Source organism: Carassius auratus, chromosome 17 (genome assembly GCF_003368295.1).
Source record: "Carassius auratus strain Wakin chromosome 17, ASM336829v1, whole genome shotgun sequence".
Taxonomy (NCBI): Eukaryota; Metazoa; Chordata; class Actinopteri; order Cypriniformes; family Cyprinidae; genus Carassius; species Carassius auratus.
The window spans coordinates 14,899,099-14,917,666 of NC_039259.1; the positions used below are offsets into that span (position 1 = coordinate 14,899,099).

General features: G+C 35.2%; 4 protein-coding genes across 5 annotated transcripts; 2 read left to right on the forward strand and 2 right to left on the reverse strand.

Annotated features, from left to right (window-relative positions):
• Positions 1–1,807: 1,807 nt before the first annotated feature.
• Positions 1,808–2,995, reverse strand: LOC113117366 (prolactin-releasing peptide receptor-like). The gene has a single exon (XM_026285990.1). The coding sequence runs from the start codon at positions 2,993–2,995 to the stop codon at positions 1,883–1,885; it is 1,113 nt and encodes a 370-aa protein (XP_026141775.1). The 3' UTR covers positions 1,808–1,882.
• Positions 2,996–6,232: 3,237 nt separating this feature from the next.
• On the reverse strand, positions 6,233–8,987 carry ccdc32 (coiled-coil domain containing 32). Of its 2 annotated transcripts, none has more exons than XM_026286004.1 (4): positions 8,835–8,983; positions 8,358–8,581; positions 8,122–8,275; positions 6,233–7,063 (listed from the first exon to the last, which is right to left on the reverse strand). In XM_026286004.1, exons 2-4 carry the CDS (start codon positions 8,572–8,574, stop codon positions 6,898–6,900), a joined length of 537 nt encoding a protein of 178 aa, XP_026141789.1. In that variant the 5' UTR covers positions 8,575–8,581; positions 8,835–8,983; the 3' UTR covers positions 6,233–6,897. The 2 variants fall into 2 exon arrangements, with proteins under 2 accessions (XP_026141789.1, XP_026141791.1); XM_026286006.1 differs by lacking the exon at positions 6,233–7,063 and adding an exon at positions 7,159–7,557 and having other exon boundaries at positions 8,835–8,987.
• Positions 8,988–9,055: 68 nt separating this feature from the next.
• LOC113117371 (protein-L-isoaspartate(D-aspartate) O-methyltransferase-like) lies at positions 9,056–12,601 on the forward strand. Its single transcript, XM_026285997.1, has 10 exons — positions 9,056–9,123; positions 9,372–9,430; positions 9,810–9,944; positions 10,063–10,167; positions 10,305–10,336; positions 10,413–10,517; positions 11,305–11,425; positions 11,543–11,628; positions 11,706–11,875; positions 11,976–12,601. Exons 3-10 carry the CDS (start codon positions 9,827–9,829, stop codon positions 11,986–11,988), a joined length of 750 nt encoding a protein of 249 aa, XP_026141782.1. The 5' UTR covers positions 9,056–9,123; positions 9,372–9,430; positions 9,810–9,826; the 3' UTR covers positions 11,989–12,601.
• A 1,716-nt stretch (positions 12,602–14,317) lies between these two features.
• LOC113117354 (RNA pseudouridylate synthase domain-containing protein 2-like) lies at positions 14,318–18,279 on the forward strand. The gene is made up of 3 exons (XM_026285973.1): positions 14,318–15,011; positions 15,090–15,386; positions 16,452–18,279. The coding sequence occupies exons 1-3, from the start codon at positions 14,364–14,366 to the stop codon at positions 17,244–17,246; spliced, it is 1,740 nt and encodes a 579-aa protein (XP_026141758.1). The 5' UTR covers positions 14,318–14,363; the 3' UTR covers positions 17,247–18,279.
• Positions 18,280–18,568: the final 289 nt, after the last annotated feature.

Below are 18,568 nucleotides of genomic sequence, written 5' to 3' on the forward strand. Positions count from 1 at the left end.
GGGACCTTAAAGGCCAGTAGTATTTTTTTATTTATTTGTGCCACACCCTTTCATCAGCCCTAAGCTTATAACGATGTTCACGGAGAAAATCTGATGAGGGTGGTATGGCCTGTTAACATGAACTAAGGATGAACAATACTTCTACAGCATTTATTAATATTAGTTCATTTTAATTTCAGCATTTAATAAAGCATTAAAATAAAAAATGTGTTTATTAACATTAGTTAATGCACTGTGAACTAACATGTTACCAAATGACACCTTTCTGTAAAATGTTACCCTGATTGATAAATGCTTTAGAAGTAATATCATGTTGGTTCATGTTAACTAATATAAAAAATAAATGTTAATAAAAGGAACCTTACTGAAAAATTTAACCATTGTTGTATATTTATTTTTTTAAATATAGTATTCTCAAAGAATATACTCAGAATTCATGCTGTGCCTGCTATACCTTTATTGGGATTAATTTATTATGTGATGAATTACATTGTATTGTATTTTTTTGTTTTAAGTAAACCTCTAATGGACACTTGAGTGCAATTGAATGCATCAAGCAGATGGACATACATAATTAATAATACATTACCTTGCAATGCTACTACATGAATGCATTAACACAATGAGTGAGCAGTAACTTTTTCTTTTTTCATTTATACCACCTGTGGATATTCATAGCTATAAATCCTTGTGCGATCATTTTAGATGTAACAATTTTGGCAAATAGTACAAAATGAAGGTAGCATTTTATTTAAGGTTATTTAAGATCCAATTCTCACTATTAACTAGATGTTAATTAGCATGCATATTACTAGCATGTTGCCTGTTTTTAGTTCTTATAAACAACATATTAATGCCTTATTCTGCATGACCATATTTTTTGATCCCTTAATACCCTCATACCTAAACTTAGCAACTACATTACAAACTATTAATAAGCCGCAAATTAGGAGTTTGAGGCAAAAGCCATAGTTAATAGGGGTGAGAAGTGGACCTTAAAATAAAGTGTGACCGAAAATAATTTTTAAACATTTTCAAACATGCTTTATTTTCACAGAAATCAGTTATCAACATCAAACAATGCCGACAAAACTTAGGGAATTCAAATGGATTAATAAAACCTTTCTGGAAATAATGCACAAACAAATTTGACAAAGAGCATGCCAAAATGGACGTATGAAACATAAGTAGTTTTGACACAACACCACCTACTGGTGAAGACATGAAAAATGTACCTTTTTGCTAATAACATCTGAACAATTTGACCAGAAATACTTGATGCAAATGTTTAAAATTTTCCTCAGGAATCAATTAAGTACATACAGCTTTAAAGGGTTAGTTCACCGAAAAATGAAAATTCTGTCATTAATTACTCATCCTCATGTTGTTCCAAACCCATAAGACCTTTGTTTATCTTCGGAACACAGATTAAGATATTTTTGATGAAATCTGAGAGCTCTCTGGCCCTGTATGGACAGCAATGCAACTGTAATGTTCCCAGGTCCAGAAACATAGCAAGGACATCGAAAAAATAGTCCATGTGACACCAGGGGTTTTACCGTAATTTTACGAAGCTACGAGAATACTTTTTGTACGCAAAGAAAACAATAATAATATTATTTATTCAACAATTCTTCTTCCCGAGTTACCATCTTCCGCACGCTTTCTACTGAATGTAAACAACGCTGATTACGTGATTACGTCACAAAATGGCAGAAGAGAGTAACCCAGGAAGAAGAATTTTCATTTTTGGGTGAACAAACCCTTTAACAACAGAGTGATTGGTTAATCAATTTTATTAATCAATTTTGATCATGGTACAGTATTTATCTGCACAGTTCTAGAACCTAAAGAAGCAACATTTTTGTGTTGGAGAGAAGATTCAGTCTTGTGAAATCTTGCAAATAGCCATGGGAATGTCAGCTAGAGTACTAGAGGTATTCAAGCGAAGTATTCGGCTGGAGGTTGTGAGGCTGCTTTGAGAATGATGAGGTTTTCTTTGAAATATGTTCTGGCAAAGATATGACAGAAACTTGTTGTGCAGAGAAGCATAAATGAAAGGGTTGTAGCAGGCCGAGCTCATGGCTAACAAGTGGCACGACACCTGGATCACATTGATGTGATTCTTGCTCAGGATGGCGAAGTCGGTGTCGAGGTCGCGTATGAGGTTGACCACCTGCAATGGAAGCCAGGAGAATGCGAATGACAGAACAGACACCAGTAAGAGTCGAAACGTCTTGCGCCTCTTGCGCCCCCACTTTTCCTGGTTGGAAGGTGTAGGAGCCATGAGCCGAGGTGTAGCTCTGTGTTGCAGGTGGCAGGAGATTGCACAGTAGGATATGGAAACTGCTGCTAGAGGAACAAAATAAGAAAGGAGCAAGAAGAAACATGAATATATTAGACGATTGAGCTCCTGACCATGCCAGAACTCCTCACAAACCACCATTTCATGTCCTGTTGCGCTCAGATCCAGGTAGACCGTGTGCAGAGCGCTTGGGGTGGACATTGCTAATGCGCAGAGCCATATGCTGACCACCAACCATGTGCAGAAGGATCGTCCTCCGCGACGGCGAATCGGGTATGCGACCACCACGTATCGGTCCACCGCAATGGCGGTTAATGAAAGAACTGCTGCAAATACAGTCGCAGTCTGCATCAGGGTAACAAAATGACACATGAACTGGCCAAAAACCCAACCGCGCTCATCAAAGGCATAAAACGCAGTCAGAGGAACACAGAACAGGCACATAACCAGGTCAACCAGGGCCAGGTTTCCGATGAGGAAGTTTGTAGTGCTGTGAAGTTTCTTGTTCATTCCAATAAGGATGAGAAGGAGGAGATTTCCAGAGCACGCAACCAGGACGAGCATTGCATACAGAGGGATGAAGAGTGGCTTCAGGTCCATCAGGAGCTGGAGTCCACTGAACGATGAGGCAGATGCATCTAAAGTCATGTTTGTCCATGATTCATTGTGGAGATAGCCCATGTCTGCCATGGTGTTATGACAACAATCTGACACCTGTTTGGAAAAAGTGACATGTAAATACAAGACATTGTAAATAAACTGTGATAGAAACTGAATATTTTACTGTTCAAAAGCTTGGGGTAAGATTTTTTGGTTTTATTCAACAGGGATACACTAAACTGATAAAAAAAAAAAGATCTTAACACTAATAACAAATGTTTTGAGCACCAAATCAGCATATTAGAATGATTTCTGAAGGATCATGTGATAATGAAGACTTTAAGGGAATAAATTACATTTTAAAATATATTAAAATAAAATGCAGTTATTTTAAATTATAGTATTCCACGGTGTTACTGTTTTTACTGTATTTATGAGCAAGTCCAGTTTTGGTGAGCATAGCTTCTTTCAAAAACATGGGGGGGGAAACAAAACATTAATATTACCATGACTTCATATAACCAAAACAATATACAACAATTAACCTAACATGAAAAATATAATAATTATGAATATTAATCATTTTGTATATTGTTTGTATACACAAATTTGTATACTAGTAATATAAAATAGGAGTAAACAGGAAATGAATTGAATTTCAATGGTATCATGGTGTTGACAGCTAAAAAAAATACTGCACAAAACCCCCTGTGGTTAGCACTGCATGTTTATCCTCTTGTATGAAAACTTGGATTTAATGTAGTCTGGGTCTACATTACATACATAATTTCTTTAACCCTGTTTTGTCGGAACAGACCTGCAAGACCCCTTTTTTGGGTCACAACCAGCTGATTACGAGCCACTGCTTTAGCGAAAGTAAATTACAATAAATGTACTGTATTGCTGGAACATTTTCCCCTGAAACTCGAAATTCAGTAATTCCTTGGATCTGAATGCCCTTTTTGATATCAGCACAGATCACTAAACTAAGCCACTTGGATTATTTGTGAATGATTTAAAGTAGAGAGGGCATGTACTCTATGCCTGTAGAACAGAAAGGCCATTCCTAATCTACAAAGGAAAGACTTGTGGCCAAGTAATATACACCTTCCATCCAAACTGATTAAATAAACAGACTACAGTGTGCGTAACAGAAAATATAGTAAATGTGTTCTCCTCACATAAGTGGTGTACAAATACCATCTTGAAATGATTCCTAGTCAGCACTGTGCACTATTATTTTTGACTTCAGTAGGATAATTGCAAGATTCCATTGGATAGCAAAACGCTTAAGTCTTTTTCTGCACTTTCTAAAAGCTACAGTGGATTAGGTGTACCGAGCAACCACTTTTATCTCAGAGATAAAATTCCATGAATAGCCACTTGTGAACACGATGTCTCTTTGAAATTGGTTAAGACTGAACAACTTCATCAGAAGACATTTTGGCTTTTATCTGTCAGAGAACCCTTACAAGGTGTTAGCTGCTCTAACTTACATGTTTTCACTGTAAAGGATGAATGGAATAACAGTTTATTTATTTTCAGCAAATTTAATAAATAAAATACACTGAAAGCCATTAACGTGATTTAATGTCCGTTTCAGTTGTGACAACATGCCCCATACTGGGAATGTTTACATAAAATCATATAATTTGTAGACAGTTATAATGAAACATCTGAATAAACAAACACAAAGGACAAAAATAAAAATGGCCTGTGTTGATTAGTTCACCTAATGCATTCATATTGATAGTCTAAGTGGATCTCCATTATTAATGAACATTTATGTCTACTCTGAACATGCAGAGAACAGAAAGTCCTGCATGTTGCTTTCTGTCAAATATCCTACAATATGATCTGTTCTGAACATATTGCAGCTCACAGCTCAAACCTAAATGAAGAAGACAGCAGTAATATTACTCAGATCCTTCTCTCCTCAGCACTACAGAGGTCATTTAACCGTTGTAATGGAGGAGCAGTCCCCACAAACCTAACAGACAGATTCAATCCTATACTGTAATGAGAACTAAATCTGACTTACTTTCCTCTGATGATAAATGAGGAGTTTACAGGACGAAAAAAATTTATTTTTGATGTATGAAATATAATAAATTAATGATTTAATATCAATTATTAAATATAATATCCATTAAACGAACGTTTCCGATTTAAATATTTTTACAATAAAAATACGACTGTAAGTCTGTATAAGTTCACATTTAGAGACACCTATTGATTCTACTATAGACTGGTTTTCTATATCTTGAAAATTCGCTTAATCGCTCTGTGCAATGCAATTAGCGTGCCAATTAAAAAAAATTAAACACACAGCATTATTTCAGTTTAAGCTAAAACATTTTGCCCACCTTTGTCCTTTTGATCACTTCTTCAGTGGATGCTGCATGATACAAGAACACTTAATTTAAGAATACAGGTAAGACTTCTTCACAGACTGAGTAAATCTCTACGTTGCTTTTATTAAATACAACCCATGAAAATGTCCTCCTCAGAACGATCCCAACTCGTGTTGATTGAGCCTGAAGACCGCCGCCAGACACGCGCACAGATGACTGGAGAGAGTTCCCTCGACGCGTCAGTGCGCACGAGTGTGAGGAACCTTCAGTAACGACCTGCCTTCTTATATAATGCTAAAAAAAACTATTGCATTGTTCTAACATGATTTCACAGACCTTCCAATCGGCTTAATGAATAAATGTAATCAAATAAATAAAACTAATTGAATTAAAATAAGAACTAACTAAATAAAAATTATTTAACAAGGCACTGATTCAATAAAGTGGCAACTACAGAATAGTTGGTCGTTAAACGCTCCTATGTCCAACATGCTTTTTATTAGACATAGTTTCGTATTATTTAAATATTATTTGTATTAGTAAAGTAACAGGCTAATACATTAATTCGTGACTCACCTAAACTAGACGGTAACCTGTGATTTTTTTCTTTTTCTTTTCTCTCTCTCTCGGTTTGATAATGTATCATGGGAGTGTATGGCAAAATAAACTATTGAGCTTTACCAACTTATGATCTAGAAGTAGAAAACAAATTTGAATAATAAAATGTCAAAGTAAATAAAGCACTCATGCAATAAAAATGAAAAATTTCACATGCATAATACGAAAAAGATAGATATGATAAATAATAATAAAAAATTGACCAACTGTGGAACAAAGCAATGATGCTCGAAAATGTATGACAGGAACACCATGGAGAGCTGCCTCATCCATATTCAACAATAGTGACATCTATTGGTTACTGCTGGGCCAAAATATCAGCATGCATCACTATAAAGGTCACACAAGAATCTCATTATGGCTGCTTCAAAGTTTTTATTATCCTTTCAGAATTAAGTGTACAATTACTAACATGTATAGAGACATAAGCATATTTTATTACACCTAACATTCTGTACTAATGTTTCATTTAGTGACCATCCAGCCCACTGACCTTGAATTTAGGGGACAAATGAAAAGATTTTAAATGTATACAAATATGCATTAAATAATGCATTTATAAAAGTAATGTTTGTATATGTTTGGATTAGTGTATAAACAATACTACAGGAAAGAAGTAAATAGCAATACAAAAAATACAATTTAAATTCAATAGTAAATAATGAAATTCATTTGAGAACATATGTGGAATGTTACATGATAAAATGTAGTAAGGTTTTCATGCCTCTACTTCTCTCAACCAATCAGACTTCTGCTTTTGTTACTTGGCAAGTCAAATTTCTCAAAGAAAGAGATTTTATTTTTTAATTCACACGTGTATTTCTTTCAGTCCTACAAATATGAGGATACAATAATGAATGTTGAGTTGAAACCAGATTGAGAGACATGCACAACCAAAGACACCTTAATAGAAATCTGTGAATCAAGTGATCCCATTAAATGGATCGTAATACTCCACAACCAGACCTCACATATTCTTGATTCCCCCAACACTGCTGGTCAGTTATTGCTGTGATATGGTTATTTCTCTGGGCTCGGGCACTCTTCCTCCTCACATGGCTTGTCGGTTTGGGTCGAGCTGGCAGGAGCCTCACTGTTCTGTGTGGGCAAGAGAAGGTACTCCAGCTCTTCTGCGTTGATGGCCACCCTTTCAGGAGACAGCCAGCGCTTGAACTGCTCCAAAGCACTGCAGGATAGACAAAACCGAATAATTACACACAAACCAAAGAGCTTATTAAATTCATTTAACCCCAGAAGTAAATGGCTTTTTTTTTTTTAATCATCAGCACAGAGAAAATGAATCTTTTGAAATTACCTAGAGTTTTGAATAATAGCCTAATCAAGGTCATTAATGAATATTCTAATGAATATATTGCAACTTCAGAGAACCTCTGGGCCATCTACAAGCTGGTAAAGTATCATTACCATTCGCTACTCCCACTAGGGTGGGCTTCTTAACTGGCTAAGCAGCTGCAAGCATATTTTCCACACTTGCTACGGGTGATGACAGGTCACAGACACAATCCAAGAGTAAGTCGTCAACAGTGTGGTTCAGCAAGTATTTTAGAGTCCTGACCTTCCCCTGACACGTTATTGTGTAATCTACAGTAGACCATTCCAGTGAGAAATTGTAGAAAATATAAATATATGCTGGAACATTCTGGTGTGGGTAGAATACTCCTAAAAAGTATAAAAAATGCAAAGATAAGAGCCAACATCACAAAATTATTCTCAATGAAAAACACTGTTACTTTCATTAATGTTATATTCTATCATACAAATGTTTGGGGACCATAAGATGGATTTTAAATATATATATTTGAAAGACTTCTCTAACGATTAAGGCTCCTTTTATTTGATCATAAATGCAATAATATTGTGAAATATTATCATTTAAAATAAGTGTTTTCTATTTGAATACATTTTAAAATGATTTAAAATGACCCGTGATGCAAAGATTACATTTTCATGAATTATTCCAGTCTTTAGAAATCACTCTAATATGCTCAAGAAACATTTATTTTATCATCATCTGTGTTGAAACCATTTCTTGTTATCATCATCAATGTGCTCCTTAATATTTTATGAATACATTTAATCATGATTATTTGATAAATAGAAAGTTAAAAAGAACAATGTTTAATAAAAGTTGTGTTTTTATAATACGTGTAGACAATTATCCCGTTTGCAAACATAAGCGAGACTGAATAGTTAAGATCCCTGAGTGACAGATCTCATTCTTACCTCTGATCAAAGTTCCCTTCTTGGAACAATTCTGAGGTTTGGGCATCATGAAGGAATCTATCCCAGCATTCCTTTTTAGCCTGGGACAAGGAACGGAGCATTTCCCTCGATGTTACTTCATTCGATTGTCCCTTGATCCTCTTCAAACGATTTTCTGTAGCAACAAAACATGCTCTTAGAAACCAAACCAACAAGCCGTATTAAATTACATGCTTATCAAATATAATTTCCTGTACCTAAACTGGCAATGTAAACCTCAGAGTCAGCCATAGGTTCCCAGGGGCAGAAAGAAGCTCTGGGAGAGTTGCTCTGAGGGTTTCCTGGGGAGGAAGGCTCAAATGAGTCTGTAAACTGTCCACCATCCTGTACCTGAGGCTCTGGCAGACTGGAGCAGATCTCAGACCACAGATCTCCACTAGATCGGACCGCATGGCTTTCGAAGTCGTCAATCATCACGCTTCTAGTAATTAAAGCATTCATTTAATGAAGAATCAAATGATTGCTGTGAACACATTATAGGATATCAACATGCATAGTTTAATAATGAAAAGTCAGGCCTGTCAGGTTTCTATAAAGGGAAAAAACTGTTTTAACAACGATCCATTGCTCCTTGTTTACATAAGATGGTATCAAAAGTCTTAATGATTGTTGACATTACTAGGTCTCAAGCAAACCCAGAACATTATCAGTCATAAATTTAACATAGTGCTTACCTTAAAGTACAATGTTCTCAGTACACCTCAGATCTAAAAGAATATGTTAAAAAGGGGGAAGTGGGGGTAGGAAATACAAGCATTAGCATGTAAAACTCATCCTTCTCTTGCTTTCTCTTCACTGCGCTGCTGAGATGCACGTAACCGGCAGGGATTACCCACCGAATTTGATTGGCTGTTACACACGTCCGTCATTAATTCCGTGATTGTGATTGGTCGTCGAGATGTGTTTGGAAACGCTATTTCCGTTTACTTCCTCAGCACGCTGACATCGGGTCGAAATTTACGAGTAAGAATTTAGTTGTGTCTTGACAGTTACTTGTAATTCATATACACCCATTTAGTCTCTGTTACCGTTTTAAAACAATATTATGCAAACTTGTACACGCTACGCTGCATGTTATTATTTTTATTCCTCAGGGATATTTATGGTTGTGCGTTAAAAAAAACGACGTATTTTAAAAAAAATTAAAACCCCAGTTTGTTGCGTATATAATAATATTTTGTTATTTCACTGTCTTTTTGGTAAAAATTTAGGTTAGGTCCGATTCTCCTGACGCATGTTGGATGCTTCAGTGTCTGACATCCAAAGACAGGTAACGTTAGATCCAGATAACATTAAAATGAACAAACACACTGTTGCATGCATGACAAATTCAATGATTTCTTTGATTTTGTTAAGTTTACACATAATTAAATGTATATACTTTTTTATGGTTGTTACAACAATTCACCCCTTTTGGGGGGAAAAAAACCATCTTAAATATATTTAGGTTTGATGCTTTACCAGCTTGGTAAGGCTGCTGGGTTTTAAATTGCATTTTAGGGAATTTGAAGAACAGCTTGATAAAGTAAAAGTGGTTTAAGCTGGTTATTTTTCAGTGGGGTAAGACTCAGGACAGGTGTATGTCAAGAGTGAGTTTACAGACTGTCCTAACTTGGCAGTTGTTGAAATCCAGACATCATTTGTTGCAGGCGCAGCTTATTAGGCAATGCAGACAGTGCTCAGACTGGCGGCAGTAGCGGTGCCTATGGGTTTGCTGCTCTCCAGAACCATGGCATGGATCTCAAGTGGCAAAACAAATATAGAACTCATCACCCGCTTAAGAGGTTAGTAGATAGATAGTGATGCAAAAACAATACTTCGATGTTATTTTTCATCTCAATACACAAATGTTATTTACATAGATTCTGTAGTAAGGAGTGTAATGTTGTAATTCTGTGACAGATCATGGAGTTATTCGCAGTGACAGAGTGTTTAATGCCATGCTTGCCACTGATAGAGGGATTTATTCCAGAGATCACCCTTATGCTGACTCTCCCCAGTCCATAGGTGAATTTCACATATCAGCAGGCATATTGGTTTGAATATATATGAAGCAAACTGGAAAAAACAAGAAAACAAATAGTTTTGTATTTCACTCACATTGTGTGTGTGTGTGTGTGTGTGTGTGTTTGTTTTCTACAAAGGATACAAGGCTACGATCAGTGCCCCTCATATGGTAGGTCAGGCAAGCACCTCTGAAATAGATGCTACTGTTATATTTATTATGCTATAATGAATGATTTGTTGTATAGCATGCACATGCTCTTGAGGTCCTTAGTGACAAGTTAACAGAAGGAGCTTCAGCCTTGGATGTGGGCTCAGGAAGTGGATATCTTACTGCATGCTTTGCCAGAATGGTGAGTGCTGTATTTTTTCATATAATATATGTGTACTGTGTTTATTATTATTTAAATATAAATATACACACATACAGTATATATTGAAAATATTTACTTGTGTGTGTGTGTGTATATATATATATATATATATATATATATATATATATATATATATATATATATTATTATTATTATTATATTATTATTATTATTATTATTATTTTAAATTATATATAAATATATTTAATATATAAATATATAAAAAAATGTTTACTTTTTATTTATCAAAAAATCCTGAAAAAAGTATCAAGGGTCCCAAAACAATTAAGCAGTACAGCTGTTTCCAGCATTGATTGTAAATCAGCATATTAGATTGATTTCTGAGGGATCATATGACATTAAAGACTGGAGTAATGATGCTGAAAATTCAGCTTTGCTTCACGGGAATAAGTTATATTAAAAATAGAAAACTGTTACTTTAAATTGCAGTTGTATTTCACAAAATTATTTATTTTTTTTTTCTGTATTTTCTGTATAAATGCATGATGAGCAAGAGCATAATAAACTTATTGAAAAAAAAAAATTTCTACACCAACATGAACGATAACTCAAATTTGACAAAAATACACAAATCTATATAACTAAATTATTTACATTAAAATATGTATATAATATATATATATATATATATATATATATATATATATATATATATATATATATATATATATATATATAATTATTTTATTTATTTAGATATTTATACTGATTCCTGTTGTATATATTTGCTATGTTTGTTCTACAGGTAGGGCCCTCTGGAAAAGTAGTGGGAATTGAGCACATAGATGAGCTGGTGCAAGCCTCTGTGAAAAATGTCCAGGCAGATGATCCAGAACTGCTTGCGTCTGGACGAATTAAATTAGTGGGTGAGTGATTCAAATTACTTGTTAAAATAGTTAATAGAGTTTTTGCTTGTTTTTTTCTGACCTGTTTATGACAACTTGTTTTGGTGAAATGTTTTTTTTTTTTTTTCTCCCTTGCAGTGGGTGATGGCCGGTTGGGTTATCTTGATGAAGCCCCTTATGATGCCATTCACGTTGGAGCAGCAGCTCCTACACTCCCTAAAGCTGTATGCACATAATGAATTAGACTTAATAGTTACTCACATAGCCTGCAGTAGTCTTATTTAAACATATGCATCAACAGCTCCTGGAACAGTTGAAACCAGGTGGGAGACTTGTTTTGCCTGTGGGCCCAGAGGGTGGAAGCCAAGTTCTGGAGCAGTATGACCGTCAGAGCGATGGTACTTTCCTCAGGAAAGCACTGATGGGTGTGGTTTACGTCCCACTGACAGACAAACACCGCCAGTGGCCAGGGTATGCATCCAGTCCTTATGAGATAAAGCAGAATAGAGTGATTTCTGTTGCACTTGAGCTTATCACAACTGCATGGTTGTGGATTTGTTTCTCTTCCCAGTGATGAGCTCTGATTGCAGTATGGTTGCCCCTGCAGGAGATGGCGCTGGTGCTGTGGTTCAAAAAGCCCTTAGGGCTGAAGAAACACCTCCCATCCCATCTCCACCTGCTGCCTAGCAACACACTCGTCTCAATCATTCAGATTCTTGACTTAAAACTAAAGTTCAAGTGCAGCGACTGCTAGAGGACTAAAACGAATGCTGTAATTCTCAGGAGGTGTCTCTTCACATACTTAAAATGAGTCTGCAAGAACTTCCATATGTAAGGCTTGTGATCTCAGTAGCTTCAAAAGTGGCCATGTGTTCAGTTTTCGCATACTATACAGCAAGAAGCAATCGAAATAGAATACAGTTATGTGTGGAAATGAGCTATGTATCATTTCGTTGTCTCACTTCTAAGTTATATGCCACAGCTTAAATAAATGGGGAAACAAAATACTTTAAGCTAATTAAATTTAAAAGTTATTTTAAAAACCTATTCTCTTTTTTGTAGTCTCTGTGCATGGAGTCAGAATTTGAGTTGAAGTGTTGCTGTTGTCTAGTCAACTTTGTAAAACAATATAATAATCTACACATTAAATGTATAATCATATGTTAATTGTGTGCAGAGTTAAATGTAAACATAATATAATGCCTTGTGTCTTTTTTTTTTAAATCAAATTTATAAAGCTTGGTATACTATAATATGGTATTTATGAACTACCTTAAACTATAAATTTTTTATCCTTGCCAAGAAATATGAAATGTAAATAAATACATAGAAATGCATTAAAATAAGTAGGAACTAAATGCACATATTTCTTGTGAAGAGTTATGAGATTAATAGCCAGTGTCATTAGAGTATGGCCTTATTTGTGGAAAAAAAAAGGTTAATAATTTATTCACTTGTGTAAAGATTACATGTGTGAATACAAGCAATGGGTATTATTGATTTACATTGTTCAATGTTCAGCAAATTTGCACATGAAAATAAAAGATTTATCAAGTTACAAAAAAAAGGAAGGAAAACATACAAAAATGGGAAGAAACAAAAAATGATACAAAGGATTAGGTAATACACTTAATTAGGCCTACATGTGTAGAATAAAAGTAGATACAAAACTTTACACCATAATTCATAAACACATGACATATGTCATCAACCCAAGATGGCTACAATTCTTTCACTAATAGTGAATAGATCTGCTTCAGCAATATTATTGAAAAAGATAGACATTATTCAAGCACCAAGCATTGTGAGTATGTTGTGGTACTTTAAAGACCTCTCCAGTATCAGCAATTCAGGTGGAGATGTGAGAGAAATTGAGTTTGGCATATTGGACCTCTTTAAAAGGACACATTGAAATCCTTCCAGCTAAAAAGATATTGATGGAGTGTCGGGAACATAACTCAAATAATACAGGTTTGGGAGGGACTGATGATATTGGAATGACAAGACTAGATAAGTCCTACAATGGAAATTCCCAAAATACCGCCGTGTTTATTTTTAAAGCCTATAGTAGACCTTCAGACTTTGGAAGAATATAGTCATAAAAGGTGTTATTTCAAAGAATGAGATTGCAAAAATGTACATGGATTAAAATTACAGTCATGAAATTAAAATATTTACAAATGGAAATGCATCCATTTCTATATTCATTCCTCATCTTAAGATTAGTATTGCAAAAAGGACAAGTAATCATTTATCAGTTTATTCAGCAGAATTATATCCATTCTGATGGCTCTTTATTGGGTTGAGGAAATACATTTGCTCAGACTCTTTTTCTATCTTAAATAGTTTATTAATCTAGACAAGACATATTATTTGATATCATAAAAAGTATGTTCAAAATGCACCAATATAGATTAAGCATGTACCACACATGCTGGGATAGAGGGAAATGAGAAAGCTGATCAAATGGCCAAGAAGGCATTAAAACAAACCGATGCAGATATAAACACATCACTTAGTAAAGCAGAAATTAAAAGAATAATCAGAGTGGCTATGATATGAAAGATGTGAAATGTGAAGGTGAACGGTTGGCATCTATACAACATATTGTGAAGCATATGAAAAAGAAAGAGTGCGGTTAATGGTAGAATAAATTGGCTGAATATTGAAAGTATAACAATTAAGACAATAGAATGCTCCAGCACTGTATAAAGTAATGCGATTATTAATTATATGAAAGCAATAGGTTTAATAAATAGAATTTGAAGATCACATAATGAGGTACATAAAATAAATGTATCTTTATGAAATACTCTTTTGGACAAAAGGTTTCCTAAAGGTGTTTTATGTTGTTGTTGTTGTTACCAATGTACGTCATGCTCCACACTCCAGCCCAGTAGATGGCGGGAATGCAAGAAGAAGAAGAAGAAGAAGAGTATTTGTCGCTGAGAGCCGCTGGATGGCATGGTTTACGTGTGTGAAGAGGAAGGTAGCAGGTTTAAATGCGTTACTTTGCGTTGGAAAAAGAGAAAACAGTCATTTTCTGAGACACTTGAATCGAAACGTGAGTGTTAAAACTCTGGGAACGCTACGGACAGCGCAAGTGTCCTTTATAAACTTGAACTTCCCAAAACAAGAGTCCTACACTGCAGCTCACGCCATGGAGACTAAAGATGCCGCGGTTGAAGAAGACAGCTGTGACACGGACAGCACTGTAAGAACAAACTGCGGTAAACGTAAAAACGAGGAGACAGACGAGGCAGCGAAACGAGACAGCCGCAAGAAGCACAAGAAGAAGTGCGTGAAACAGCTGCGTCCCGGAGAGAGGCACGTGCCTCCGCCGCAGAAACGCAACACGGGCGTGAGTTTCAGTCGAGAACATTTTGAGGAAACCTCCTACTATTTTGAAGGCGGTCTTCGCAAAGTGTATCCTTATTATTTTGATTTCACAACTTACTGTAAGGGACGCTGGGTTGGTAAAACACTACTAGAAGTTTTTAAGAGTGAATTCCGGGCGGAGTCTCTGGATTACTACAATAAGGCTGTCAAAGAAGGGCGTATTAAACTGAATGAAACACCTGTGGATGACCTGAATCTAATACTGAAGGTAAGAGATCACGTGACAACACCCATTGACTGTCAGTTTACGTGTGCTAGTTTGTTTACTTGTCTTTTGCTCGTCTAGAACAATGACTTTATGAGGAACACCGTGCATCGTCATGAGCCCCCTGTGACTGGGAGGCCCTTGGAGGTTCTGGTGGATGATGGGGAAGTTGTGGTGGTGGATAAACCTGCCTCACTGCCTGTGCATCCCTGTGGCCGCTACCGTCACAATACTGTCATTTTCATTCTGGGAAAGGAGAAAGGCCTTAGTGGGCTTCACACAGTACATCGGCTGGACCGCCTCACCTCAGGTGTGCTGCTGTTTGCTCGTACACTCGAGGTCTCCAAAAAGCTGGATGCGATGGTTCGTGAGAGACAGGTAAGAAAAACTTTCTGAATGACACACATTTGGTGTACAGTCTTAAATATTGTGTATTCTGTCAGTCACAGTGGGTCTTACAGTGGGTAGTGTAAGGGTTATGCTGACCCACAGACTTATGGAGAACAGCGTGTCGCTTAAAAAAAAAAATGAAAAAAAAAAATCACTTAATTCATTTAATAATAAAAAAATAGAAATGTTAATGTATCACTTATCAAATAAAAAAATAAAATAAACAGACATTAAATTCAGTTTATTTAATTTGTTTAAATGTGTTGTTAAGTGTAATAACTGCAGTAATTTAAATAGCATTTTTAAATTAAAAAAAAATTTATATATATATATATATATATATATATATATTTTTTTTTTTGCTTTATACTGAATTTTACAACACATCCTCGATAAAACAATGCATGACTGCTCGTATAATGTGTGGAGAAAGGTTGAAATAATTGAAATACATATGCTTTTCATAATACATTTAGGCTTACGCCTTTTTTAACTGTATAGATTGTATTTAAAAATGGATAGAAAAACATTTGGCAAAAGTATAAAGAAGATCAGTTGAAAATGGGTCAAGAAAAGCAATTACACAATGCTTTTCTCGTAATTTTCTACAAACTTGCATTTAAATATCTGTTATTAATGTTTTTTATATATATATATTCTCCACATGAATTAAAAATTTATTTGTGTATATATTTGTCTGTTTGGAAAGGTATTGTATTGTTTTGATGTTACATTTCACTACATTTTTAAATGTGGATGAAATAAATGGAAGAAAAATGTAATACTAAAACCACAAATTAAGAATCTGCTCCCACAACATAGTTTTTGAGAGCCACATATATATATATATATATATTTATATTTATATATTAACCTTTTTTCCCCTGCATGTCATGTGGAGGTCTCCATACTGAAATATAAGCTAGAAATTACACAGTGCATGCAATCTCTAAAAGTCTGAATTTTCAGACAAAAGTCTATAATGTATTCAGAAAACAGAGAAGGTGAATTTTAATTGAATGCAGATTTTAACTGAACTGTTCCTTTTCTCAGTTAGAGAAGGAGTATGTGTGTCGTGTGGAAGGGGAGTTTCCAGAGGGTGAGGTGGTGTGTGAGGAACCCATCCTGGTAGTGTCCTTCCGCGTGGGCCTCTGTAGGGTGGATCCCAAAGGCAAAGAATCCCGCACAGTTTTCCAGAGACTAAGCTATAATGGGCACTCTAGTGTAGTCCGCTGTCTGCCTCTCACAGGACGTACGCACCAGATTCGTGTTCATCTTCAGTTCCTTGGCTTTCCAATCCTCAATGATCCCATCTATGGGTCTTCTGCATGGGGTCCAAACAGAGCCAAAGGAGGGCTAGTAGGTATGAGTGATGAAGAGCTTCTAGAAGCTCTTATAGAAGAGCATCGTTCAAAGGAGAGTCTGCACTTGTTGGATTTGCCTGACGAAGAGGTGTCAGGAAAGCAATTGGCCAAGAAAGAGTATAGTGATGGTGCTCAAGAACACAATGACCAAATAAACGCACCTGAGTCAAGTGGTGTTGCATGTGATGACAATTCCTGTAAATTGACACAAGAGGAAGTGAAGGCAGAAGGTAGTCAAGAACTTCACAAGAGCACATCTGCTGCTGAGACTGAGGGGGAGATTAATGGCGATGAAGCCTCCAGAACTGCAAAATCAAATACTTTCATCAGAGATAATTTATGTGGTGAGTGTAAAATTGTGCGACCTGACCCAATGGAGAAGGATTTGATTATGTACCTACATGCATTACGCTACAAAGGACCTGACTTTGAATACTCCACCCAAATGCCTGACTGGGCTAAAGAAGATTGGCTTCAGGATTAAACTAAAATCAGATGTATTCATGCATCATTCGTTACTTGATATTTCCATGTGTTTACAACGATTGGGTTTAAAAAAAAAAGCTTTGCATGATTACTGGTTACTTTTTTAATTTATTTTCATTTAAACGTTAAACTTAGACAATACTGCGGTGCATTTCTTCTTCGTCATTTTTATTTTTATTCCTTATATTTGAAAAGGACACAATCACATCTGACATGAACATACAGCAATAAAGAGTTTTTTTTCCTTTTTCTTTTGTGAGAATAAAAAAAATAAAGTATGTATATATATATATATATATATATATATATATATATATATACTTCTCCCCCTTTAAATAGTAGGTAAGAACAATTTTAATTAAAATGCCATGTTATGCATATAAATGAACCTGAGGTTTTTAGTAAATTGTTTAATGAAAGTCAATTTTCAACCTGTTGTGAACTAAAAACCACCAGAGAAAGTCAGAAATAGATTGCAATATACCCTCAATTTAAAAATATTTTTATTTTTACTGAACTTCATAGTTTATCTTCAGACAACTTCAAATCTGACTTTACGCACAGGCTATCAACAATAGTTCCACACCAGCAGGTGTTATAATACAGCTGCATAATTTTAGGGGAAAAAAAAACTTTTTGGCACAAAAATCGTTCTTACATTTTGGCACTTTGTTTTTTAAGATGCTTTGAAAATGTCAAGTACACATCCACTGGCCTTAATGAAGTAACATTACATCAATCTGAATATAAAAAGTATGTTCTTTCAAGCAAAACATTTTGCAGTATAACTGACATTTGCTAAGATTCCAGTTTCATCTTTGTGCACATCACAAAACACCACATTTTACATACAACCTTCTGCATTCTAAACAATGAGTATCTTTCAAATACATAACATAGAGGTAACACTCACAGTTTTGTATAGGGTTCAAATATTGGTATTGTGTTTTTTCATAGATCTGGGATATAAGTGAAACATGTCCACACTCTGAAGCATTCAGATTAAAGAACATTGTTGCAATTGGCCTATACACTGATGGACAGTCATTGTCTTTTTTTTCAAAAGGGGTTCTATGGCTCTGGCAATAACAAAAATGATCTTTCCTTACAGCTTTTTTGAAAAGTTAAAAAATATATTATTTTATCATAACATGCAATAAAATATGTAAAACAGTTACAGCCACAGTAGCCAGCACATATGCCAAGTGTTCCTGGCATAAATTGTGTAAATTTACTGTAGTGGATTGTTTAAGAGCTTTGTAAGTGTTTAATAATTGAAAATAGTTTGGAGAACTTAACTGGTTGAGTCTAAAAAAACAG